The following is a 25,916-nucleotide window of genomic DNA, read 5'->3' as shown; positions in this document are numbered from 1 at the left end:
TTCCGGTTTAATGGGCATTTTTAAAAAAAAAAACTCAATCTTTTCAATATTATGTTTTGGCCCCCTAACTTGTTAAAACTTATTAATATACCTCAAATATTTCATACTTTATAAATATTGTCCTAAAATTTGATGTTATTTTTCAATTAAATTCATAATTTTAATTCTAAACTTGTTAATATTTATTAAATAACATAAATTGCTACTTGATTGTTCTAATTTCTTTGTATTTTCTTGTTAAATATATTTGAAACATCAAATATATATGAGTATACCTTTATTAATATTAACATATTATTAGATATTTTATATATAATATTTTAATTTTTAAATAATTTTTATTTATGACGTCATCCGGTCGAACTTATTGACCTTTGACCCCTGACTTCGGCCGAGTCGATTCCCGGTCCAGTTCTGAAAACATAGGTCTGAAGTTCATAAAAGAGATATCGCTTTCAAAGTTCTTTTTCTTTTTGGTGCGTTACAAAAGTTCATTTTCGCTTCTCCGAATGGCGAGACTTCTGGAACTTCAGTTGCCCAGTCAGGGAATGTCAAAATATTCGAGTTTGGATATGGACTGCAAATGGTCCACCAATGCAAGTTCATTGGGCCAGTGACTGTAGAAATTGGGCCTCCTAACCAGCACCGCCTCGCCATTGCGGAAACCCACCATTCACCGCTGTCTGCCTTTCTCCTTTGGGCGTCCGCTCTATGTCTCGCTCTCGCTCCATCCCTCCCGGACATCGAAAATAGGTCTCCGATTTTCTGGTGAAGAAATGGAAATTTCAGACAAGGTTAAGAAGTTACTAGAGGACGGATTAGACGATCACGATGATTCATCTGAGAAGATTTCCGAATCTTTTATCTGCTGCGTTTGCTTGTAATTCTTCTCTGACTCAACATTCTGATATTTATCTGTTGCCTGCATTTTGTTTCGTGCAATTATGAGCTGGACTGTTTTCTATGAAAAGAATTATTACTGGAAATCTTTTTTTCTTGGCGAGGATTATTAATTACTCGAATTTGCGGCGGAATTGGTTATCTCAGGATTTATATGCTGTTATCTGATGTTTACAAAGAGAGGGAAATGTCGGCCAAATTTCATCCTTGCTGTGTCTTTGTTTTTCCTTTTCCTTTTCTCCCCCTCTTTTGGTAGGTTAGTTTGGTAATGAAACTGAAACATTCAAATTAAATATTATAAGCAGGAATTATTGTACAGCATAATAATGGACGATGTATTTGGACTGGATTATTGTCAAAAGACTAATTTTTCTTAAAAAAAAAAAGGAAAAAGGCTTCTATTTTTCTTGTGGTTGGTATGAATTAGTTGTTTCAGAAATTCATCATGGTTGCATTTAGAACAGTGAGCCCGTATTAAGTCTTGCTAATTTTCAGTCATCTGATTCTGCATTTCTCAAACGGAAACTTACAATTTAAGCCTCTCAAATGTCAATTTGTCTTCTGATTATCGTCGAGAGAGAAATATGGTACTTGGAATATAATGCTAGTGACTGCCACTGGCGAAGTTCCAGTAGAAGATCGCATTAGAAAATGTGTATTCTATAGTGCACGCTAGACTATATTGTTTGACAGACCTTACTTACATTTTTTTTTTTTGGGTTGCCACCGCCTTTCTTATGATTTGACATTAATTCTTTGTGCAGGGAGCTTCTCTACAAGCCTGTTGTTCTGGGTGAGATGTTGCTCTCATGGTGCAATTGCTGTTATCCTTTGTCCTGTCTTATGGTTCTTTTCTCTATTTGCAGCGTGTGGCCACATTTCCTGTTTCTGGTGTGTTCACAAGTCCATGAGTGGTCTACGCGAGTCTCATTGTCCTCTCTGCAGACAACCTTATCATCATTTTCCCACTATTTGCCAAATGCTGCACTTCTTACTCTTCAAGATGTCTCCTGTTGCATATCAGAGAAGGGAGATTCAAATCCGAGGTCAAGTTTGTTGTGGCTGGCTTTAATTGGGGTTGTTATTATTATTCAAGTAATGTGGTTTAACAAAATTAATGATTTTGCATATTCCAGAATATGAAAAGGAACATGACTGCTTCTCACCACAGTTTAATGGTCCTGTACGCGTGCCACAAACTGAACAAGAATTAAATCACACAGATAGTTCTCAAAGATCTGAAATTTCTTCATTGGACTTGTCAAAAGATCCAAGTTGTAGCGGCAACAGCAAAGTTATGTTTAATATGGAGCAACCAGAATCACGATTAATTGATCAAGAAAATCTAAAAATGGCTGTGGGAGATATTGAAGCAACTAGTTCCATTGTTGACCACGGTGACAAACTGCACCAAGGGATTGCCAATGGAACCCGCCAACCAATTTCAGTTGATGACACACTGTGCACTTTGTGCAATCAATTCCTCTATCGTCCTGTTGTTCTTAATTGTGGCCATGGTATGTATCATCATTATTTCCTCATATAGGTGCAGTGATGGTAGGATGGAATAGAATCTGTGCCCATTTAAGTTTTCCCATTTGTAACATGTGCCTCAACTCCTGCTCCATTATCTACTTACCTCAGTTTGTTGTTTCTGTCTCCTCTGAATTTTGTCAGCTTATTGTGAAAGTTGCATTGTTACCCAAACCAATGAGACAGTCAAGTGCCAAAAGTGTGAAAGCAGACATCCAGGACAAACTCCAAAAGTCTGTTTGGAATTTGATAATTTTCTCAAGGAACAATTTCCGGCGGACTATGCACTAAGAAGAAAGCTTAAGCAGTCCTGTTCTCAGCTAGAAAGTCTAAGCACATGTATGCTCCTGATAAATTTTTTTTTTCCTAGTTTTATGTCCTGATCATAAACACACTGTTGACTAGTTTTATCCCGATCATTTGGCTCTATGTACTTCGTCTAATCTCCCTATCCAAAAAACTCCATAAGCTCTAAGCTGTTAAAGTGCTCCTGGCTTGTTTGATTTGCTGTCAGTGGAAATGAGAGGTGAGGATTAAAGAGAAAGTAAAGGAGAAGGGTTGTTTCTCGTTTACTAACTGGATATGATTAGATAGTGCCTGGTGATCTATTTCTGAAGATGCGGATTTGTCAGTTATTGTTTTTTCCAACGTAACTAGTTTTACAATCCTGAAGTTGAAAAAGTGCTGCTGAATGGCCAAAAAGCTTCTGATCTGTTTTATTTGGGGCAAAATTCACCAAAACTCTCTGTTTAGCATTCCATTTTCTTTCTATGTTGCTGTTTCTGTCTGTGCTTTTTATACTTCTTTAGTAATTATCAGTGGCATTCATTGCCTAATGTATTTTTGCTGCACCGAGTATTTTGATAATTTACCCACAAAGCTTGAAATTTCTAAGGTCTTTGTGCTGCACTGAGTATTTTGGTATGTTGTCTGCAAATTTTGATAATATCAGCATGCATTTCAGGTTCATCAGAACCTGCTAAAGGGAATTCTGACTTGTTAACTTCATCGGGGGAGAATGCATTCTCATGGTGGGGTGACCATAAAGTCCACATTGGAGCAGGTTGTGATTCCTGTGGGGTATGTACCTATCTGGCCATTTATAATTGTACAATTGTCAGTCCTGGCCTATGTTAGCAACCTAGGGACTCCATTATTGTAAAGATACATTTTCTTAAAATATATTGCTCTTTTTGCAGAAGTAATCTTCTTTCTTCCTCACCTAAAGAAACTAATAGTTCTTGCCTTTGATACACATTAGTTGTTAATTTTCTTGTTGAATACACAAAAGTAGTTGGAAGTGCCTCTACGAATTTAACAAAAAATGCAAAACTATGCCAAATAGCAGTTGCCTCTCAATTTCGATAGAGCTTTATTTTGATGAGAGAAGCACGATGCAGTAGTTATAGGGCTGTTCTGAGAATCACCCGACATGTCTTTGATGCTAAATCCATAGTGCATTGGCCTCGAATATTATGGCAATTTGGAGCTCTGTGACTGACAAAATATGGATTATGTTGATGCTTGAACTTATCCTTTCAGATGTACCCAATAATTGGGGACAGATACAGATGCAAAGACTGCATGGAATTAATAGGATATGACCTATGTGGAGATTGTTATAATACCTGCTCGAAGCTTCCTGGTCGCTTTAATCAACAGCACACCCCAGAACACAAGTTTGAGGTCATGAGACCAAATTCTATGCGCAATATCATGTTGAGGCTGCTGAGGGGTCAGCTGGGAGATGGTTCTGCTGGTCCTAATGCTATCAGTGATGTATCGGGAAATTCAGAAAGTGTGGTTTTCGCCTTGTCTGATGATGCCCAGGAAACTGCAGAAAGCGGTTTTGCTACCCCTAATGAGACCGAAGAGGATCAGAATAACCACCAGTAGTTCACGTGGAACTCAAAACGGTTTTAGTCTTTAAGTTCTTATACTCTAAAATTGGCACTAACGGAAGGCGCTTCCAGTTCTACAAAATATTATTGCCAATCCCTCTCTTGGAGCAAAGTACAAATTTCTGCACTTCATGGCCTCCGCTTCCACAATCTATGATCCCTTAAGAATAGACTTGAAGCTGTTTTCTCACTGAGATTATGATACTTGCAGGACTATCGTCGACCATACCTCTACGATTAGATCTTTGCTTCGGGCTCTGTACAGAAATAAATTAATTTTATGATGTCCTTTTTCGTCGTACATGTTATGTATCATCTGAAAAATGACGACGCATATAAACTTGTACCAAGTAGCATGGTACCAAAATAGTAACTCATTGAGCTCTGTTAATAGATTTTCTTGTTCATGAGCTGGTTATTATCTCAGCGTTTTTTTGCTCCGTTTGGCCTATATGCCCCCGATTGTCAACGTTTTCTGCTGCTTCTGCTCCACGCAGCAGTGGATGCTGATAATTGCATTAAGCATCTCATTATTAATTGTCATATTATTGTCTCTGTCTTGCTTGTGCAGTAGTATCTGGACATACTCGTATGCTTATTTTCCGAGTTTGCCAGCGTGAAATGAAGATTTTTTTTGTCCGTCCCTATTTTTCGCTATTCTCAAGTTTGAGTTCATTTTTTTTTTTAATGTATATATACATATATATGTTTTGATGTTTTCTTGTGCTTTTGTTTCCGTTAGGGCTTCGGATTCCACATGCTAGTAGGAGTAGGCTGTTTATATGTTTTGCAAGTCGCCGCTGATTGCCTTTTTTAAGGACTTGGTAGGCTGGTAGTATGTGGAGGAAAGGGGCTGAGCGGCGGGAGGACGTCAAAATATTATAAGGGGAATGGTTAAATGTGGTGGGGAGAGTCCGGCGTGTGGCCGCCCGTGGATATCTGAGCAGAGTCATGATTGGCCGAGTATAGAAATCTCTATCAAGTTGGCATCTGTACGGCTGTTTTACTTTTACCTTTTTTTCGTATCCCAAAAGCCTAATAAATGTCACTTAGGAGGTAAAAGTGTGAAAATCTAGTCGGTAAATTGCGTAACTATCCCACTCACCGGTCGCTCTTTTACCAGTAATTGTTTTATATTTACGGTGCTACGTGCTGCCTACAAGGTGCGTGACTTGTCATCAATAGCCAAACAAAGAAAATTTCAACTTGAAACCTCTAACTTATACTCTATCCTCTGAATCATCCAGTCCGTTTCACTCCTCCATACTGTTCTATCTATATATTATATGGCTTCCTGGAGATTCCTCTAAGAATTTTTTTGGGGAGGATTAGACAAAGGGACAGGTAGGAAAAAAAAAAAAGAAAAAGAAAAGGTGTGGAGATGAGCTTAGTGGCTAGAAAGAAGGATAATCTTAAAGCCAATTTTTGTGATAGAGTATCTTTGTGAATCCTTCCCTATACCTTCTTTAATTCATCCCCCCCCCCCCCAAAAAAAATCCCAGCAAATCTAAGCTTGAGGGACTTACCCCCCAAAAAAAAATCTAAGTTTGAGGGCGGACGATAAAGAAAAGACTAGGTGTGAACATTTTTTAAATATTACGTTACTTATATATTATAAGTATATTGCATCACAAAATATGTTACAATGATTACTTTAAATAATATTTAAAAAACAAAAAAAAACTCTATCCAAACACTTGCATAATATGTCACATAAGCAGGCAAGAAATACACTGTAATGTCAATTAGATTTAGCTTAAACATAAATACATACGCAGGATTGAAAACCTCAAGCCACAGAATGTGTAGCGGTGCTAGTAGTAGACCAGAGGATTAGTATTAATTAAGGTCAAGTGCGAGATTCGGCTGTGATAGAATTCAGCTTAGGTTCTGGTTCTGCAGCGGCGATAGGGTGACATGGATGGATGGCTGGCTGGCTTATTCCAGTTATTTATACGAATGATGTAGGGTGGTCATAAGCCAAGACTTTGCTAGATTTTTGGCGGGAATCTATTGCGAGGGGAAGATGAGAAAGATTCTCTTACATACATTGGGCTTTGCAGCCATGCATAAAAGGATTAATTATACTAGTACTACTATTCCCATACTAAAGTATTCTATACTTTTAGCAGGCGGATGGTCTGCAGGTGACGAGAAGGATCACCAATTGAATTTGAAAGGGTTGATGTAGTGATTAACTTGAGCTGATTTTGTGCTTTGCTGCGTAAACTCCAAGTGTACGGCAAAGCCAGAATTTAAGGAGAGGGGATGATGATAGGCAGCTGAGGGAACCAACAACAAAGGCAAACAAAGGAAAAGAATACTTATTAGTAAGCTTTAATTCTCTGGATTTGGACCCAAGTGTCATCTAGTTTTTGAGTATTCGAAGTCGAAGATGCTCCCATGCAATTTGGTTATGTTTGCTTCCAGGTGTTAAAACCTACGAATCCTTCACTAAAAAGCAGCTAAGAAGAATATCATGCAAAAGCGTATGAGAAATTGTACATGTATTTTTTTACAATTGAAGTGCAACCCATTTTTTTTATCAAAGTTTGCTAGCTATTTTTCCTAGAAACCAAAAAAAAATATCCATAAATGGTTGAATAATTCTAAGTAAAACTCGTCTCTTGGAGAGTGAGAACTACAACCCCAATGCATATATATAAGTTTGTTTGGACAGAGCATTATTTGAAATAATTACTGTAACACTTTTTGTGATGTGATATATATGATATAAATAAGGGATTGAACCATCAAAATATAAGTTAAAAAATATATTTATGATACAAATAAAATATTACTTGAAATAATGAGATATCCAAACACACCAACATAGTGTATATGTTGGACGCGTGAAGAGATTAGGGAATTTGAACCGAAAAGCAGAAGAACGTGGAATGGAATGGAATTCATCAATTTTCACAAGGAAAAATAGTTACCCTCAATACTTAAGGAAAAAGTCCTAAAGTGCCTCTAGTATGATTTCCATTAGTTCAAGAATTCAAACACCATGAATAATGAAAACCAAGGAAAAAAAAAAAAAGAAGAGAGAGAAGCTCATTAACCATTCAAAGTCAAGTATTTATTAGTCTTCAATTGGACTCGAACATTAAGGTTGAAAATAGAGATACAGTCAGCCATGACATGATAGAGGTTTGGGTGAAAAGAAATAAATAATTGGTCAACCAATTCACAATATGAAAGTCGGAATCTTTAAACTTTTACTAGTAGTCCCTTCGTTCCACTTTGATAGTTTTGATTCTTTTTTCACACAGTTTTAAAAAAATAGTTAATTTTATTGGAACAATAAATTTAAGTAGCTATTTTCCTAAAATACCCTCACATTAATTAGAGTACAATTTTATGGGAACTTGAATTGATGGTAAAAAAAGAATAAACTCTCATTAAATAGGATAGGTTTATAGTAACAACAACTTACATTGAATAAGGGTATTTTAGGAAAATTAAAATACAACTACATTCTTCAATTGGAAAGTGGACTACAATTTGGGACAAATGAAAAAGGAAAACAGGACTATAAAAGTGGGACGGAGGGAGTATATATCAGGAGACATACATACGCCTTGTAAATTTAACGCCGGTGTGTAGATTTCGCTTCGAAAGGGTACACCTCAAAGCTCAAATAGTCCACATTGATGATTGTGGGAAATCAATCAAAGTAAAGACTAAAAGACTAATAAAGACACGCGACTGCCTTGAAAAAGTAGTACAAGTAACTGGAGGAATGATTCCTGCACGGGTTGTTCTGCACCAAGGGAAGGAAGGAATCCAATGAACAGATAGATGGACCAAGCTGTTCAGTTCAGTTCAGTTATGGCTGCCCACGCCACGCGCATATTACGTCTAGCTTGCTATTCACAAGGCTCGCTCGTTAGAGTTTTACGTGAATTTTGGGCCAATGTCATAATAATGGGATTTTGCCATCACAAAACCTTTCAAATTGCATTATTTACCCACGAAGTTAAGTTGTACACCTGTACTAGTCCTCAAGACTAGTTCAATTGCTCAGAAACATTTACCAGATAAATAGGAAACTTTTTTTTTTTTTTGCTCCATTCTTGAAAGAGGTGTCCAATTTATTAATGCATGTTCCATACTATTACTAATTTTTAAAATTTGAAATAATTGATAAGGCATAAAAATTTGTAATTATACTTTAGGCTCTGTTTGACAGCCTTATTTTTAGGCTTGTTTTTAATAGAACAAAAAATTTTTTTACAACTATATCTACAAAAATTCTCTAAAAAACACTTTAAAATATCACAAAGGAGAGAGAAGGGATGTCAGTGAAAGGGGGGAGAAGGACAAATGGGAGAGAGGAGGTGGAGGGAAGAGAGAGAGAGAGAGAACAATGAAGGGTCGGCGGTGGCAGCCGATGGCAGGGAGATAGGGAGGAAGGGGAAGGTAGAAGAGCTAGGATGGTGCGGTAAGGATGAAGAAGAGATGAAAGAAAAGGAAAAAACAACAAAATAAAATAAATTTCTCCTAACTCTCAAATACTAAGAAGTCTTTTTCCAAATTCTATTAGTAAGTTACAATAAATTTTTATACAAATTCCAAATTAAAAAGTAAGTTACACACAATTCAAACATAAACTGATTAGATAAAGACGTATCCGTAATTGTACAATTATCCAAAATATAATTATGCTCAAGTGAATCTATTTTTTAATTTAATCAGAGAACACAAATAAGACATATTATTTATCAAACCAATATTTCCCTTTTAGATCGTGTTTTTTAAGAGTTATAGGGTGTTTTTTCAAAACTAATTAAATAAGTGTCAAGGAAATTTTTTTTAAAGAAATTTCTTACAATCCAGAATTGGTACCTTTTTTGTTTCCATTTTTTATTTGTCAAACCGACAGAAACGTGGACAATTGCCCGTGCGTTTGACTTTTGTCTGACCACTTTTGTCAGGGACATTTTCACTGCTTGCGGAGTAATAAGCTGCTGCATTAATTTATCAAGTGAAGCAGGCTGCTGCATTGGATTCTCCTCATTGAGGTGATTGAGTTATCATCCCACAGTAAATTAAATCTAAGCATAGTTATTTACAATTAATGAGAACTTGATTAAGATACAAGCATCTAGTGGAGGCCCCCACACGATTTGGCGCTGATTGAATTTGTGTTTGTGTTATTATTACATACTGCTTGGTAGGGGTGGGCGCGGGTCAGGTACTCATCCCATTTATCATTTGGCTGATCCGACCCGCACCTTGCGGGTCAACTATTTTCTGACAATTACCCGCCCCGCATATCAGCGGGTACCCGCTGAGATAGGGTAGGGTCAGCGGTACCCGCCCTGTCTCATTTATCATTTAATTTTTTTAAAAAAATAATTTATACCAATTTAATTTTATATTTTACACATTCATCTAAAATTTAATAATTTTTTTTTCTAAAAAAAAGTTTCCCACCAAGAAACAAGCATGTGAAGAGAATATAAGATAAAGGAAAAAAAATTAAAAGAATTCAAAATCAATAAAAGTTTGAAATAAATAGCACAATTTTTAATATATATGTTCCACATTAATTAAACTTTTTTCTATAAAATATAAGATTATGGCCTCTACAAATGAATCTTGTAAATAAACTATAGTCTCTCATATTTGTAATGCAATTTGTTCAATAAAATTACTTATTTAGTTCTAACTTATTATTTTATAGTGTGTGTATAAAAAAAATAAAAATAAAAAATATATATGCGGGGCAGATCGGGTACCCCGCGGATTTTTAATTATGTGACTTTAACCCGCCCCGCATCTTAGCGGGTACCCTATCATCTTTTGACTGGATCAAATACTAAAAATCGGATATTCTAATTTTCGGATCGGATCGGATATGACGGGTTTTCGGGTTAGCGGATAATTTTGCCCACCTCTACTACTTCGTTTGATTAAAGCGCCAACCACCTTTCATCATACTTGTTTTTGGATTACACGTCTATTTCCATTTTATTTACATATTTTGACTTGCTTACATCATTAACACAATTTTTAATTATTTTTTTATTTTATATACATAATATCAAAAAAGTATTACAGTATTTTTTCACAAAATTATCTCAAATAATTTACTATCCAAACATACTAGTACTATTAAATTTTCTCTATTATTATTAAGAGTCTATGTAAATGAATAAAGCATAAATCTTTTACATATTCTTCGATCGTTACAATAATGTAAATCACAAATCCAATCAAAGTCCCAATTAGGCAATTACCAAGTTACCCTAGCTATAATTTGACTCTAAAAATTATTTTTTTAAAAAAACAATCTTGCACGAAAATTTCCCTCCAAATGTAGAGGATCCTATAGAGCATTCGAATTAATAAGAGATTATTCTCATAACTTTTGTATAGCATTAGAGGGATATTCCAGTTCTGACAGCTTTTTAGTATATTTTTTCTTACAAACTATTGCCGCAGCAATTATCTTTGATTATAGCGTAATTATGCATTTGTCAGAATAATTGCACGATGCAATTCATAGTACAAATGCATTTTGTTAAAATTTTGATGAATGCGATTGGTTGCGAGACGCCAAATTTACAGAGTGACAGAATATATTGTGTTTTTATATATCATTGCATTAATATTATTTGTTATGTTGTTATATACATTTATTGTACTAGTGCGTAAGTTGTATGTTACAATAAAAACTACCAATTTTACAAATCCCGAATCCATCATTAACCAATAACATCCAAAAAACACATGGTTTGAAATATTGACATAGTATACTCAAGCTAGGAGGTAAAAGATTACAAATCAGATTTTGCTTCGTTATACTCAAACTAGGAGGTAAAGATTACAAATCGAATTTTGCTTTGTTAAGGAGTTTACTTAAACCATATTTGATAATCTAATCCAACACTTCTTTTTAATGGGTTCAGATTTAAAATATTCAGACATATTTGATGATAAAAAATATATTAGTATGTTTGAATTAATTAAATGACACTTCCTAAGCAAAACTTGTTTTTTTAAAAAAAGTAATAAACTATTCACTTATTACTTATGTATCTGATTTAGTACTTACCAATTTAGTCACTTAACGAATTCAGATTAATTTCATATTTTAAATTTTAATTTTATTAAACTCATCCTTAGATTGAAGTCAAACCAATTTGGCAATAGGTGCCATGTTATTAGTATTTGTGATTATGTGTACATCTATCACATAAAACAACAAATTTATACCGCTGAACGAGCCATTTGAAGTTAATTTTTTTTTAAAAAAAAATTTAAGATGAAATTGAACATTTACCCTTTCTGCACGATTATTTTCCCAAAGATGCTGTTGAATTGTCACATTACAAACCAAAAAAAAAAATTTAAGATGAAATTGAACATTTACCCTTTCTGCACGATTATTTTCCCAAAGATGCTGTTGAATTGTCACATTACAAACCAAAACTTTGAGCAAAAGGATGAAATGGATTTTTTACTTTTTATTTCCTTCCCTTATTGGCTTTAGAAACAAACATCGAAGAAATTAGAGGAATTAATTAAAAAAAAAAATAGAAGTTAGCTATCACCATCCATTTATTTCATGTACCAAAAATAAAAAAGAAAAAGAAAAGAAAACAAATAACGGGACGGGGCAGCGTGAACACCGTTCATTTTGTCCCATTGTACACAAACTACAAAGTCAGTGTGGTATTAGGAGTAAACACCCCTCCAATTTGTCCCCCTTCTATTTTCCCTCTCTCCCTGGTCTCTGCCCTCTGGCCATCACTCTCCACCCCAGCCCCACCCCACCCCACCCGCACTGCAGCCCACCCCACCTCCGTCCTTTTCTTCCTCTTCCGAACATCCTCTGGGTTTTTTTCCCCTTTTTTTTTTTTCGAAATTCTCGCATGAAATTTGAGTAATTTCGTATAAACAGGCTGCCAAAGAAAAAGGAGCAAGAAAGATGGGGAAGTATATGAGGAAGGCTAAAATCTCAGCGGACGTTGCGGTAATGGAAGTCTCTCAGTCCACTCTTGGTGTCCGTACTCGTGCCAAAACCTTAGCCCTTCAACGTTTGCAATCCTCCCCCTCCTCCACCACTACCGCTCCGACTCTGTCCGGCGTCTCCGACTCGTCTTGCTACCTTCAACTCCGGTCACGGCGGCTCGAAAAGCCCTCTCCTTTAAAGCCACAATTTCAACAAAAACCCCCTTCTAGAAAAGAGACTGGCCACCCAGAATCGCAAGCAAAACCTAACTCTTGGTCCAAGTTGAACGATTCTGTCAATTCTGGCTCAGTTACTCCACCCAAGAAAGAAGAGCCCTGTCTTGAAAACCGAGTCGCTGAGCAAATAGCGCAGGAATTTGATTTGGGTGTTGAGGTCTCTTTTGGAGAAAATAATTTGGACTCTGAGCCCAGGGAAAGGTATTTTTTTGCCCTTTTTTAAAACAAAAAAATTCGTTAGCTTTTTTTTCCCCTTTTCCTTTTCGTTTTGCATGTTGATATATGGCATGATATATGTTTTGTTTTCCATTTTGTTGAATAATTAGTGGAAAAAGATTTTTGGGGGGTTTTTTCCCCCCCCCCCCCCCCCCCGGGGGGGTGGTGAGGAAAAAAGGTGATGAATTGTTTTTGCTTGCGCCTTGCAGACATAGGGGTGGGACAAGGAAACGGGAATAGTGAAGAAAGGAGACGGTCCAGCATACATTTACTTTTTTATCATCTGTAATTTATTGGGCAAAAAAGGGGAAATTTTTGGGCTTTAAGATTTGTCTGTTTTGCTCTATTAAAAGAGGCCTTTGAGCAGACTTTCGCTTTCACCTCGGATAAAAGGGCTTCTTTCGGTTTTCTTTTTTTGGCACTTGTTCTTTCATTTGCCTTTTCTTTTTGCAAAAGAAATAAAAGGGACAAAGAAAACGCAGAGAAAATTTTTTTTGGGGCCTATCTGTGTTTCTTTTTAACTTTCTGTTCTTCTTGTTGTATAGTGTCACTATTTTGCATGCCCAAAACATAATGTGCTGGGGTCTTTGTTACCCTTGGAGGATATTTGGCAGCATTTATTTACAAAATTTCAACTTGAATCCATACAGTATTTTGTTTTTTGGGTGTAAAAAGGAGAAACATAATTGAACATGGTCCTAGAATCTTGTTCTCTCTTAAAAATTACTGCACCAGAAATTCAACTCCCAGACTACCAGCTTTGCTTTAGAGTAACAATTTAAGAGGAACAAGTCCATTCCTTTTTTCGTACCCTCCTTCACGGATAGAGTATTATACCGTCCATTGATGTGGCTTCTGGATATTGGGGATTAGTTTTAGATGGTGGTTTTTAGATTGGCCAGTGGTCAATTGTTTCTAGCAAGGTGGTTTTCTGGTAAAATGATTACTTATCAACCAGTCGAAGATTCGGAAGGAAATAAAATAGAACATATGAAATACGGATATCAGTAGCAAGTGCAGGTAAAATGGTAATTTTGTGATTCGTTAATTGAAGTGATTGCAATCTCTGTAACCAAATTAAGGTTTTGTTTTGGTTAGAATAACTTGTGTATATACAGCACTTTCATTCACAATGATTATCAAGGGTTCTTGCAACAATTTGCTTTCATCTTTTAGTGGAAGAAGCTATAATAAAAAAGATTTATGTACACTAGTACCTCTGGCCTGTGGTTGCAGAATGTACTGAAATGCTTTTGGTATTAGTACAACGACTATAATGGCGTATAATGTTTTTCCTTCCTTTTTTTCTTCTTTGGTGGCTTTTTGAATGGCAATCTACTATGTTGTGCCATATTGTACCTTTGAATTCGAGTAGATGTCTGCGCCGGGTAGTCTTAATTGATGCAATTTGTTTTAGCAGGAGCACTAGGGAAAGTACACCGTGTAGCTTGATAAGGGATGTGGATGCTGCAACCCCTGGATCTTCTACAAGGCGAAGGACTGTAAATGCGGTGAATCAAATAAGTCGAAGTGCATTTCTTGAAAATATTCCTTCGGCGTCTGAGATAGAAGATTTTTTTACGCGAGCCGAGCAGCAACAGCAGCGTTGGTTCGTTGAGAAGTATTATTCTGTGCTCTACTGCTATACAATTAGTTAGATCCGATCAGGTGTTTGTACGCTTTAATTGTCGCACACCACAGTTTTACTCATGTTGCCTCTTTGCAGGTATAATTTTGATGTCATCAACGATGTGCCCCTCCCTGGACGCTACGAATGGGTGAGAGTGAACCGCTAAGCAGGATGATGCCTGTCTTTGCTCGCAGTTTCTCAATAGATCTCATGATAATGATCCATAGATATGGAAGAAGAAAAACAAGCTGATTTACTGCAGTTAGATCAACCGTAGTTTCAGATAAGATAAAAGAGCAGCCAGCGTAGATGTATAATTTAGAGATGTGTAACATAAAGTAGCTAATGAATTATGACTGACAGTTGGGTAGCAGAATTGGCAGATGAATGTAAGTGTTAGCTCCTGATGATAGTAGTAGTGTAGTACTAGTACACTACTATTTCTTTCTTTCCGTAAGAGTTGCCTGTTTTGGTGTTATTCCTATCCTTTTTCTGTGCGCTTGTTCACCCGAGTTACAGCAATTGTATGAAAAATGGAAAAGAGATTCCACAGAATAAGTTGCTGTCTAGATTTTGTGTCTGCTGTCTGCACTCTGCAGTCTCATCATCTTCACTGAAACTGGTTGGCATTTCTTCAGCTGGACCTCGACCATGTGTAAGGGTTAGCAAGATCATATTATTGTTCGTTTGAGGTGATTAAAATGGTTTTTTTTTGGGCATCTTTTTTAATCACATGCATTATATAATAAAAAGTAGTGTAGTATACCATTACACTACTATAATTTAATATCCAGCCACACTATATATATCAGACCATACATCACTTTTGTTCATACAAAAGCATCACCCCACCAATAATAATAATACTTTGAAGTTTGTTACCTGTTAGTAATTTTAATTTTTTTATTTTTCTTTTTGAGGAATGAAAAAGCCCTATGCAAAAATTCAAAATCACATAGCCTTTCTCTTTGGATTTTATTCTTTTTTTTGAAGAAAAAGTAGAAATGAAGACAAATTTTGGAGTTTTTAGCAGTAACGGGACCCGGGGAAGCTAGAGATAGAAGAGTGTTGGCTATTTTGTTCCCCAAGTGAACGGCCAACCCTAAATTCTGCCTCAGTCAAACATACCGGCTACCGGCTACCCCGACCTCCATTTTACAAATCAAACCCACTCTTTTGGATTTCCCTCCTCTCTCACGCTCGGGTCACTCACTACTCACTCCTTTTGCTCCGTACCCTCCTCCCTTTTCCTCAAAAACAAAAATCCCCTCCCCTCCGCCCCCGCCTCCGCCTCCGCCTCCGCCTCCGCCTATTCTTCTTCTTCTCCTCCCTTTCCTCTAGCAAGTTCAGGTTCCATTCCCGTATGCAACCTCAGTAGCTCCTCCTCCTTCTCCATACCAGAAGAAGGCAAAAAAAAAAAAGAAATGGGCAAGTATATGAGAAAAGCTAAAATCACAGCCGACGTGGCGGTCATGGAGGTCTCCCAGTCCACCCTTGGCGTCCGCACCCGTGCCAAAACCTTAGCTCTCCAACGCCTTCAATCCTCCTCCTCCACCACTCCACCCTCACCCTCCTCTAACTTCCCTGACTCCTCCTGTTACCTTCAGCTCCGTTCTCGCCGACTCGAAAAACCCTCGCTTTTAAGGCCCCAACCCCACAGACAACCCATTCCTCCTCCAAAGGACGCTTCCCCAACACAATCCCAACCCCGACCTGGCTCTACCTCCAATTCCAGGCTCAGAGTCACCAATTCTGCCCATTCGGGCTCCCTCGGGTCGGACCCCGTTACCCGAACCAAAAACCTGCAAGAGGGTTGCTTCTTGGTAAGCAGAGTAGCTGAGCAAGTAGGGCTGGACTTTGATTTGGGTGTAGAGGCTTCTTTTGGAGAAAACAATTTGGATTTTGAACCCAGAGAAAGGTAGTAATGTTTTACGGCAATAACTCATTAGCCTTTTTCTTTTTTTAATCTGGCGTGCTGATATCTCTTGCAAAATACAAAATTTTTCCCTTTTTTCTGTCTGACGAAGCAATAGTAACCCAAAAGATTTGTATTTTTTTTATGGCGAGGAAGAGAAGGGCTGATGAAATTTTATTTTTCCCAGTGGGACAATGACAAGAGAACAGTAAACAGAGGGTTTTGTCTTACCAGGCAATTGCTTTTACTTTTGTACTTTATTGGGAAAAAAGGTTAAAAAACAAAAAACAATAGTTGAGGTTCTGAGATTCGTCTTTTGAGACATTGAAAGAGACCTTGGGGGATACATTCGTTCTCTTTGAGGGATACAATCAAGGAATTTAAAGCAGTTCTGAGGAGGCATAAGCTTTCAATTCACGGAAAAAAGGGTTTCTTTTGGTTTTCCTTTTCTGTTTGCTTTTTCCATGTAGCGAAAACTATTCTTGTTACTCAATTATCCGGTATAATTTTCTTTACTACTTTTGTTCAGGGGAGGATCCTTACAAGCTCTGTTTTCATAGGTGAAGTGAAAGTATCTTATGGTTGACCTATTTCTGGTTTGAAAATCTTCCCATTAATTAGTTTGCTGAATTTAACAGAGAACTTACAAATTTTTCCACCTTTCTGTTTGGAAGTTCTTCCTGTCATAAAGGTGAGAATCTCCAAAAACCTGTAGTTTTCTTAGCAATATCTGAAGACAGCCTCCAAAACCCGTAGTCTTCTTAGCAATATCTGAAGAGATATTCGATAAATAGGAAAACATTCCTTTCTTTAGGTGCCTTCTTGTCACAATTTCTCATGGCATCTGCTAAGGTTGTATCTGCGCCATGGAGATTAGTTTTAATTGCTCATGTTTGCTTCTAGCGAGCTGATCTTTCCGTCTTTTGAGAAATAAGCAGAAAAAGAAGTTGTTCTCGTGATTTTAAAAATACAGTTTGTGCAACTATACTATTGCCACTGTTTTATTAGCAGGATTAGTTCCCTGCATCTTTTCCTTTTCTGGGACTGCCATGTTAAGTGCTGTCCTCTTTGTCTTAGAACTCTGGGACGATTGAAATTAAAGATGCACAATTTCATATGGAGCAATTTTGTGGAGGATTTCTTTTCTCAATGTATGGAGATGGGAATATTTTGTGCTGCTGTTTGAACCATGAGTGCACCAAACCACTCTAATCAGAAGCATAAACGAAGAAAGTAACCAACTAGGCTTATGGCTTGTGACTAGCTAGTACAAGTAAAAAATGATCTCTTTGTAGGTTATTGCAAGGATGTTTATGGGACCATGGTGCAAATTATGATGTTTTAGAAGCATAATTTTGGCCAATAAATTTGGAAGTTGAAGGAGTATTTGCTTCCATCTTTGGATGTAAGAACTTATCAAACAGATGGTTTACTCAGAATCGGCATGTATAAGATCACCTCTCGAATTAGTACTTTCTCTTAGCATTTGTCTTTCAGGATGTCCTTCTATTGCTCGCTTTGATCATTATGGGGAAAATTGCTTGTCAATCCTGTACTATCGTCAGTGTCAGGTGGTTATTGGACGAATCTTTATACATGTTTCGGTGTCCACCTGAATCAAGAATTTTCATTCATGCTATAAGTTTGTCTGGTTTGATAGATGCATTTTACATTTTATCATGATCGAGAGTTGCTGTTAAGCAGCGGCATGTTGATCTATCTTACTCTTTTTAGCAGGAGCACCCGGGAAAGCACACCTTGTAGCTTGATAAGGGGTGTGGATGTGGCCACCCCTGGATCTTCGACTAGGCAGAAGACTGCAAATGCAGTGAATCGAAGAGGTGCTATTCTCGACAATGTCCCTTCAGCGTCTGAGATAGAGGAATTTTTTGCCAGTGCTGATCAGTGCCAGCGGCGACAGTTTATTGAGAAGTACGTTCTCGGTTTCTTTTATAACCTACCATACATCAGTGCGTCGAGAAGTATTTCTCTCAAATTCTTTCATTGTATATTATACGTCAATGCATCAACTGTTCAGTCGTGTGTGCGCATGCGTGTGTCTGCATAAACAGGCACAAAATCACACGCACAGAGCATACACTCGAGCGTATACCGTCAGTTTACTTATAATCAAGCCGTACTTGCAGGTATAACTTTGATGTTGTGAATGATTTCCCCCTTCCGGGACGTTATGAATGGGTGAAAGTGAGCCGTTAAGCAGGATGCATGCCTGTTAGTTCTCTTTCTCTGGCAACTTCTTGATTGGTGACAAATTCAGAAGAACCTGATGGTACTCTATGTGAAGCATCTATAATTTTCAGAGGAAATAGAGCAGCTTAGATGTATAATTTAGTTAAGTGTAACATAAAATAGCTAATGAATTGTGACTAACCGTTGGTTAGTAAAATTGGCAGAAAATGTAACCGTTAGCCTTTCAAAGTTAGTTCACTTTAAAATGCAAAATTTTAGAGGGTTTGTTGTCTGGCTGGTTTTAAGTTATTTTCTTTATGTCTTAATGTTTAATAGCCTTGTGTTGATACCTTCTGAAAGATAAGGATAGGTCAGTCTCTGTGTTCAACCTTTTTCCATTTAGTTTACACCCTGCATATTCTGAGCAGTTCATCCGATTAAACTGTAAACAGCATATGAAGCAACAAACACGTTTTGGTCATGGACATCCTTTCCATCTTTCATCATGTTTACTTCAGCAGTCCCTCTAAATGAAGAGAAATACCCCGGGGGGTGGGGGTGGAGAAGGTCGGTGAAATATAGAAGGAAGGTCTTACGGTAACATGTTATGTTAACTAGGCCATAATCAGACTTTGGTGTGCCCTGGGAAGCAAATGGTTTCATAACGTTTCATTTCTCTCACTTCTCCTGGGCCATTTAAACTTCTGCATGAACCTTGACATCTGCAGGAAAGCAGCAGCAGCGGCAATAAACGAAGAAGCTAAACTCAACCTTGATTCGTCGGGTGAAAGGGGTAGCGACCCTGCCAAAGCAAATGTATATCGTCCTACGAAAATACTATAGGGTATAAGACGTGCTAGTATCCCCACTATTCCTTTGTCCCTCCAGCCCTCTGCCAGTTGGGTGGGCCAGTGGCAGGGCCAGAGTAGGGGTGGTGGGCCGGCATTGTGCGGTGTATGCTAAATGAATAGTGTCAAATTTGGGTCTGAAGCAGAGCCGTACGTGTACAGGGGAAGCGAGCAATGAAGGCTGGTGCTCCTTTAAATCAGTGAAGATGACAAGTTGCTTCTTTGGACTGCCATGATGAAAGATGCAAAGGGCGGATCTATGTACGCATGAATCGAGAAAAAAGGAAAATATTACATGGGCTTTCAGGCACTGACTTGTGTCAGAACTTTCAATGTCAGTGTGGAGCCATGGAGTAGTATGTGGATTCTTGAATTGTACTAATTCGTTTGTCTTTATACTCCTGCTGCTGCTGCTGCTGACTTCAGAGTCCTGAGGAGTCCTGAACTTGCGGTAATAAAGCTGCTGAGTAATCGGTTTGCATTTAATGAACGCGCAAAAAGTTCTTGCCTCTTGTGGGATAAAACCCCAAATGCTAATCCAAAAATTTTGCCCCCTGTTAGTGTTTATGTATGATGATGTACGTACACATGTGACATTATTGTACTGCACTGCTCCCACGGAGTATTTTGGCGTCACGCAGTACAAGCAATGGAACGTGTGGTTTTAATGCCCAGGTCGTTCGGGTCTTACATGCTCCACTGTGAATCCCCAAAAAAAAAACTCCCAATTTTATGCTGCTCTGGGCAACCATCATTTCATGTAATGCGTCCCTAACCTTTGTGATGTCGGGTTCTACGGAAGCTGATTTTCGAGAAGTTAATAGTTAACTGCTTCCCCCAAAATGGGTGGAGGGTTTTGCTTCCACCGCCAAGATTTCAGTTGGCACTGCTCAGCTATTATACAAAAGTCTTCTTCTAGTTAACTGGCTTGTTTCCGATGGCTTGTACGTGAACTGCCGGCCGATTACCCCTTCTTGGATAGAAATATAACTTGTACGGACTCCCTAAATCCTAAGTACCACATGCCTAATGGAGTACATATTTTCTGAATGAACGAACGAACGATTTAAAGTGGTAGCTAGAGTACATGTCAAATTTCTACATGGTGAGTCCAAACCAATTTTCTCCACAACACATGAGAATTGGTCTGCCCGGTAACTTGTCCGTTCGTTGAATTGTGGATCATCTGAAACTTGGCGGTGCCCGGATAGAGAGGCAAGCAATGAATTGTTGGTCTGTGAGGAGACGTGAGCACTGCAGTCAATAAAAGCGCCCATTATACATACTGTACGAACCCATCAAGTGGGAGTAAGGCCTTGTTTGGATTGCCGGTTTCCGTCGAAAAATTACGTCGTTTTCTGTGATCACATTTCCCTATTACCTTTTTCCCTCACATACATCAAATCGCTACAGTAATTTTTCCATGAAAAATCACGGAAAATGCAATCCAAACACAACCTAAGTATTCTTCTTGTGTGTGTGGAAAATGTTATTCCGGTGCAACACCAGCCGTAATGATTTCAAGGAGACCCCATTCTTGACTTTGGTGGGACGCTCATATGACTAGGGTTACAGTCACGTCTCTTTGTCCCCAACTCCTAAAGAGCAATTCAGGGTTACGACTTGCTGCCATTATTCGAGTTACTCCCAAGTCCCGGCCACTGATTGATGCCAAACAACACAGTACGCACCTGAGCTCCGTGCACTGAGACCAAACAAACCAACTGGCCAAAATCAAGCCAACCGTAATTGAAAGGCCTCTCAGAAATAAAAGCACAAGGCTCGCCAGTCTACCCATGTGATATATGACCGCTGACTGCTCATTCAGGGCTTTCCATGTCAGTCAAAATAATGAGGGGAAGGAAAACGGAGAAAGAAGGGGAGGGATCCAGATCTCGACGGTCATGCCCTCTTTCTCTTGCTTTTGCGGTTCCATTCGTTATTTGGATTCTTGTGTAACAATTTTTTCATGAAAGGTAAAGGTAAATATCAATGGCCACAAAATTAAAGCTGCAGTGATTACAACTGTAATAGTAATAGCAAGGGAAAGTACAGTTTTAGGAAGCTCTCCCATCTGCCGATGACCCTAATCTATCAAACTGAAGATTTGTTGCATTTTTAGATACAAAACAAGAAAAAGGAGGTGGATTGGCAGCATCATCTATAGAACTTGTCATCAGTAAAAGCTATCACGGCTCCAGCAGGAGTAATGGTCAGTTGTTGAAAACCTTGTCTGCAAATTAAAGCATCTAACAAATGTTAAAAGAGTCTTGACCATGGAGTTGTAACAGAAAGTTCTGTAGTAAAATATGTTTTTGATAGTTCCTTGTTGTAACATAGGGCATTAGTCACATAATGTCTCCGAGAGACACAGGAGCCCTTCTGGATGCCTTACCCATCCAGATAGACTATTGATGCATTGCATCCTCCCTGTGTGGTTCAGTATTCTGTTACATACACATCTTACAGCAAACCATGCAAGCAGGACAAAAAATAAAAAAACAGAGGGCATGCCGGAATTTATGCCCAAGAAAGATTTCCTTTCAGCTTCAGTCCCAATTAATTACAATTTGCTAGAAACTGAGACTGGTCCGTTAGTATGTTCGTTGTTTTATACAAAACTCATCAGTGATGTCATACCTTATACACAAGCTTAAGTTCGATTATGCCATTTGATTCAATATTCATCACAGTGAAGACCTTAACCTTGTCATCTCTTTTGTCAGAAAGTACATAAATCGCAAAACGGGAGTGAATCAAATGATGCCCAACCAATCACACAAGTATCAAAAGATGGAGCAGACAGCCACATCCCCAATCCCAGTGGTAGGAGAAAAGAACAGTTTGTGCCACACCGAAACTTCAATAAGACAAAGTATTACCTGTTTCAGAGTTGCTACTTTCTTTTAGGTAAGAATCACTTTTCAAAGAAGCACCAGACCCCAGAGGTAACGGTGGCTTTGCCTCTGACATTTCGACTTCATACGAACTAAACTTCACTTCAGCTTCATTCTCCAATCTCATTTGCTTAAGTTTTGCTAGTCGTATAGCGTGCAGTTCATACCTGATAATTAACATGATAAAACTTACAACATTTTTTCTCAAAAGAGAGGAAAAGGGGAAAGTATCGGCGTCACAGTAAGAAATATGAGTGGCGAGGAGTCGAATATTTTAACCTCAAATGGCTACTTTCTTCTGGTGGGGTTATTTTTTTCCCCCGGGGGTGGGCGGGGGGAAGGAAAGCAAAGAAAAAGATCATACACATAGATTTTGACAAAAACAGATAGGGGAGGTCTAGCTCCTACAGTCATATATAAATGGAAACAGAAGGGCAAAACAACAGTAAAGAATGCGGGCTACACAACTACAGAAAGTGATCAATGCAGTAAAAGTTTGAGCAGTGTTAGGTCTAATCACTCTAAAACTAAATATGATCCTATACAAACAGAACTCAGTTATGATGAAGTTAAAATGGATAATGAGGGTGGCAATTTTCAAATTAAGCAGCCTTCTTGATCAAATTGACCTCTTGCTTATATGGATTGTCCAAGAATCTTGGTGTCTTAAACTAGTTATTTTTCTAGCTTGAATTTATACTAAGACTGTTCAGGCAGATCCTAAGAAGCACAGCAAGCAAACTGTTCACTAGGTCTATCAGTCCACCTGCAAAATTCCGCCAATGATCTAGAGACTGGTATGGGTATTTGACATGAAAAGTAGATTACTGCTGAGACAGGACCAAGAAAAGCCATTTGCAGAATGAATTTTTACAACCCAAGAGAAGATCCAATGATGCTGAAGCAAGAGAATAAAAATAAAAAAAGAAGAAAAAGATAATTGAGAAATAAATTCCTTGTTTCTTAAAAAGCTGAGGTTGGATTCACATGCTTATTAGATAATGGGGCATAAAGGTGTTTCAAATATGAGCTGTTCATTCTAGCTCCCTTTTAGGCAGCCAGATGGGTACTTTGGATTGAAATGCAGGAGCATCGCATAAAAAACAAAGCTTGCAAAGTATCTTCTCTGAATGTAGAGAACTTACTCAGCAACGTAACTCCAAACTAGCTTAAAGTAGATTCTCCAAAATTCTTGCTCCTTCAAGATACCGGGGCATAACCTAAACCTGAGCTGTGACAGTTCCTGGAGGAGTGGACGAAGAATGACACTGTTGAGAAGCAGGGATAAGTGCAGATGATAATTGTTAGTATTGGTAAAATCTAATCGGAGAACTACTGGGAGTTTAATATAAGCTAGAACAAGATCATAAATTTAAGTTAATTAACACCAGAGTTCGGAAGAAGGCATGAAAAATTAAAGTTAGTACTGCTACACTGCTACCTACTAAAGAGAGCTTTTTTTTCATCAGCCAAGCTGTTTATTACACGTAAAATTTCTACGAAGTTTGTTCCCAGCAGATTAGTAAAAATATCCTGTTTATTTGGTTTAAGCACAAAAAGAGAAAAGAAAAGAAAACTTCTTGAAAAAGCTCATCCCGAACAAAAGTAGAAGCAGAGAGGGAGTGGGAGTAGAGCAAAGACCTTGACATTGGAAAGGATAAGCACAGCATGTCGTTCTTGCCAATCTGAAAGATCATCCCTGACATTTCCAGAGCCCCCACCATCGGCCGCCGCCCCGATTACTCCCTCTTCTACATCTGCCAAAAGCCCCGCGCCCGCCCAACCCACCCAACAATTTTAACTTCGGATTTCACCCTCATATACACTACCATCTATTCAATAGAGTGCCAATCAATAAAATTTAGAGTAAGACGGAGATAGATACCTGGGAGAGAGAAGTTCTTGAAAGTATCAAAAGAGAATGATTTGACGAATTCGATTAATTGGTCGGTGATGCCGTAGAATCGTTCCTCGGTTTTTTGAGCACTATTTTTGTTGTTATCAGCGGTGGAGGTCGAAGTTGGCAGCGAAGACTTTTGCCTTCTCGATAGACTGCGCTTCAACCACGAGTATACTTCCATGGTTACCGGTGACCAAGGGCTGTAGTGTATTCTCCTCCCTGATCACCCCGCCACCGTCTCCTCCCAATAATTGGCTGCTGCCGCTGCACAATTCGATTACTTTAGTTACTGGGCCGGCAAAGGTGATTGGGTTATATGAAGAAGCCCACTTTCTCTCCATGAGCAGGGTTTTTATGACGGCTAAATCAGAATTGCACACAGGTCATTTGGGCCTGAGAGGCCCATTAGAACCGCCAGCTTGTGTGGGACCTAGGTCCAATTCCAATTTTGTAAGAAATATGGGAGAGAATGATAGAATGGGCCTAATATTTTCTGGTGCTTTTGGAGTACAGGAAGTGTACCCAAAAACAAGAAATGAATCAACAGATAAAACAAACGGCAATCAATTAATATCAGGAAGAATTATGATTACTAATTAGAGTAAATCTTATATATACTGACAGTGTATACACTATCACCGTTTGATTCATGACATGTGTGCAAAAGTTGAATTTCAACATAATTATCATTCATTCAACGCTAATAGTGTATATATTATTAGTGTAGGAAAGATTAATCTTACTAATTATTTGACTCTTTGTAGCTAATAACTTTGCTAGTAAAAACTTGTCTCAAAAGGGGCAAAAAAAACAAAAAAGGAATGCCTAACATATCAGAGTGCTGAATTGGTACAAGAAAATAATGATGCTGGCTCCACAAACAATGCAATCATGTCTAGTGACAAAGTCATGTATAGAAAGAGAAAAAGAGAGAGTTTTGAGTGAAAAAGAAAAAAGGTCGGAAGCAAACTCAAAGCCCCTCAAACACGGGTAATTAGTGTAGTAGAATCACTACCACTAGTCCTACATTTCATAGGATACCTTTCCCATTCCATGTCTCCAAATCACTCGTCCGCGGCGCGTGCCAATATTGATCATCGATTGTATTCTCATAATTGGTGTAGAATGCAAGATGTCGACTACGTATGGTTGCCTAGCTTGTAATAGCATTGAGCAGTTGGAATATTGTTTTCAGCCATTTACATAAAACGTTACTTGCTAGGTAGTCTGCATCATCCAACATCATATCAATGTCCATAATATATATATATATATCCTGCTCCACTGATTAACATAGTACTGCTGGAAAGAAAATTTGGTATTCTCTCCTGAGAGTCAGTTACTAATTTGATGCTAGTTTGTGTGTAGTTGCAAACAAGATCATCAGAAATCACTTATGGGCACATTCTGATTGATAACATTTTTGTTTAAGTAGATTCTAGCTAGCTAAATTCTCAGAGTTCAAAATGCCATTGATCGTTCCAGTTCCTCTCCTAAAGTAAACAGGTGAAAAATAGCCTTTCGACCTCTTTGGGGTGTGCGTTGCTCTTTAGTGCGTGAGGCTTCGAGTGCTTAGGTTTGTCCCACATCGAACTTGGGAGGGGGATTTGGGTAGTTTATTAAGGTCCTCGGGAACCACAAGAGTTGCCGGCTTTTGTGGTTTCCTGTGGAGTTACTTTACTAAATTGCAAAAGTCATTCTGTTGACTAGAAAAAGACCTCTTTTACATTCTTCGGGAGACTCCCGGGCAAAATGGTTGATGTGCAAGCAAAAGTTTTGAGTAT

General features: G+C 38.1%; 4 protein-coding genes across 6 annotated transcripts; 3 read left to right on the top strand and 1 right to left on the bottom strand.

Annotated features, from left to right (window-relative positions):
- The first annotated feature begins 514 nt into the window (after positions 1-514).
- On the top strand, positions 515-4,741 carry LOC140013321 (E3 ubiquitin-protein ligase PRT1-like). Its single transcript, XM_072062560.1, has 7 exons — positions 515-880; positions 1,665-1,693; positions 1,767-1,946; positions 2,037-2,417; positions 2,578-2,772; positions 3,398-3,513; positions 3,976-4,741. Exons 1-7 carry the CDS (start codon positions 777-779, stop codon positions 4,327-4,329), a joined length of 1,359 nt encoding a protein of 452 aa, XP_071918661.1. The 5' UTR covers positions 515-776; the 3' UTR covers positions 4,330-4,741.
- A 7,300-nt stretch (positions 4,742-12,041) lies between these two features.
- On the top strand, positions 12,042-14,860 carry LOC140013317 (cyclin-dependent kinase inhibitor 3-like). Of its 2 annotated transcripts, none has more exons than XM_072062557.1 (3): positions 12,042-12,737; positions 14,173-14,361; positions 14,479-14,860. In XM_072062557.1, the coding sequence occupies exons 1-3, from the start codon at positions 12,277-12,279 to the stop codon at positions 14,546-14,548; spliced, it is 720 nt and encodes a 239-aa protein (XP_071918658.1). In that variant the 5' UTR covers positions 12,042-12,276; the 3' UTR covers positions 14,549-14,860. The 2 variants fall into 2 exon arrangements, with proteins under 2 accessions (XP_071918658.1, XP_071918657.1); XM_072062556.1 differs by having other exon boundaries at positions 12,096-12,737; positions 14,173-14,373.
- Positions 14,861-15,579: 719 nt separating this feature from the next.
- Positions 15,580-18,779, top strand: LOC113713959 (cyclin-dependent kinase inhibitor 3). Of its 2 annotated transcripts, none has more exons than XM_027237765.2 (3): positions 15,580-16,300; positions 18,035-18,229; positions 18,445-18,779. In XM_027237765.2, exons 1-3 carry the CDS (start codon positions 15,807-15,809, stop codon positions 18,512-18,514), a joined length of 759 nt encoding a protein of 252 aa, XP_027093566.2. In that variant the 5' UTR covers positions 15,580-15,806; the 3' UTR covers positions 18,515-18,779. The 2 variants fall into 2 exon arrangements, with proteins under 2 accessions (XP_027093566.2, XP_027093562.2); XM_027237761.2 differs by having other exon boundaries at positions 15,646-16,300; positions 18,032-18,229.
- Positions 18,780-21,312: 2,533 nt separating this feature from the next.
- On the bottom strand, positions 21,313-24,433 carry LOC140013306 (uncharacterized). Its single transcript, XM_072062548.1, has 5 exons — positions 24,118-24,433; positions 23,874-23,989; positions 23,378-23,475; positions 22,218-22,399; positions 21,313-21,568 (listed from the first exon to the last, which is right to left on the bottom strand). Exons 1-5 carry the CDS (start codon positions 24,311-24,313, stop codon positions 21,549-21,551), a joined length of 612 nt encoding a protein of 203 aa, XP_071918649.1. The 5' UTR covers positions 24,314-24,433; the 3' UTR covers positions 21,313-21,548.
- Positions 24,434-25,916: the final 1,483 nt, after the last annotated feature.

This window comes from Coffea arabica, chromosome 1e, assembly GCF_036785885.1.
Source record: "Coffea arabica cultivar ET-39 chromosome 1e, Coffea Arabica ET-39 HiFi, whole genome shotgun sequence".
NCBI lineage: Eukaryota > Viridiplantae > Streptophyta > Magnoliopsida > Gentianales > Rubiaceae > Coffea > Coffea arabica.
This window is presented reverse-complemented; position numbering and strand designations above follow the sequence as displayed.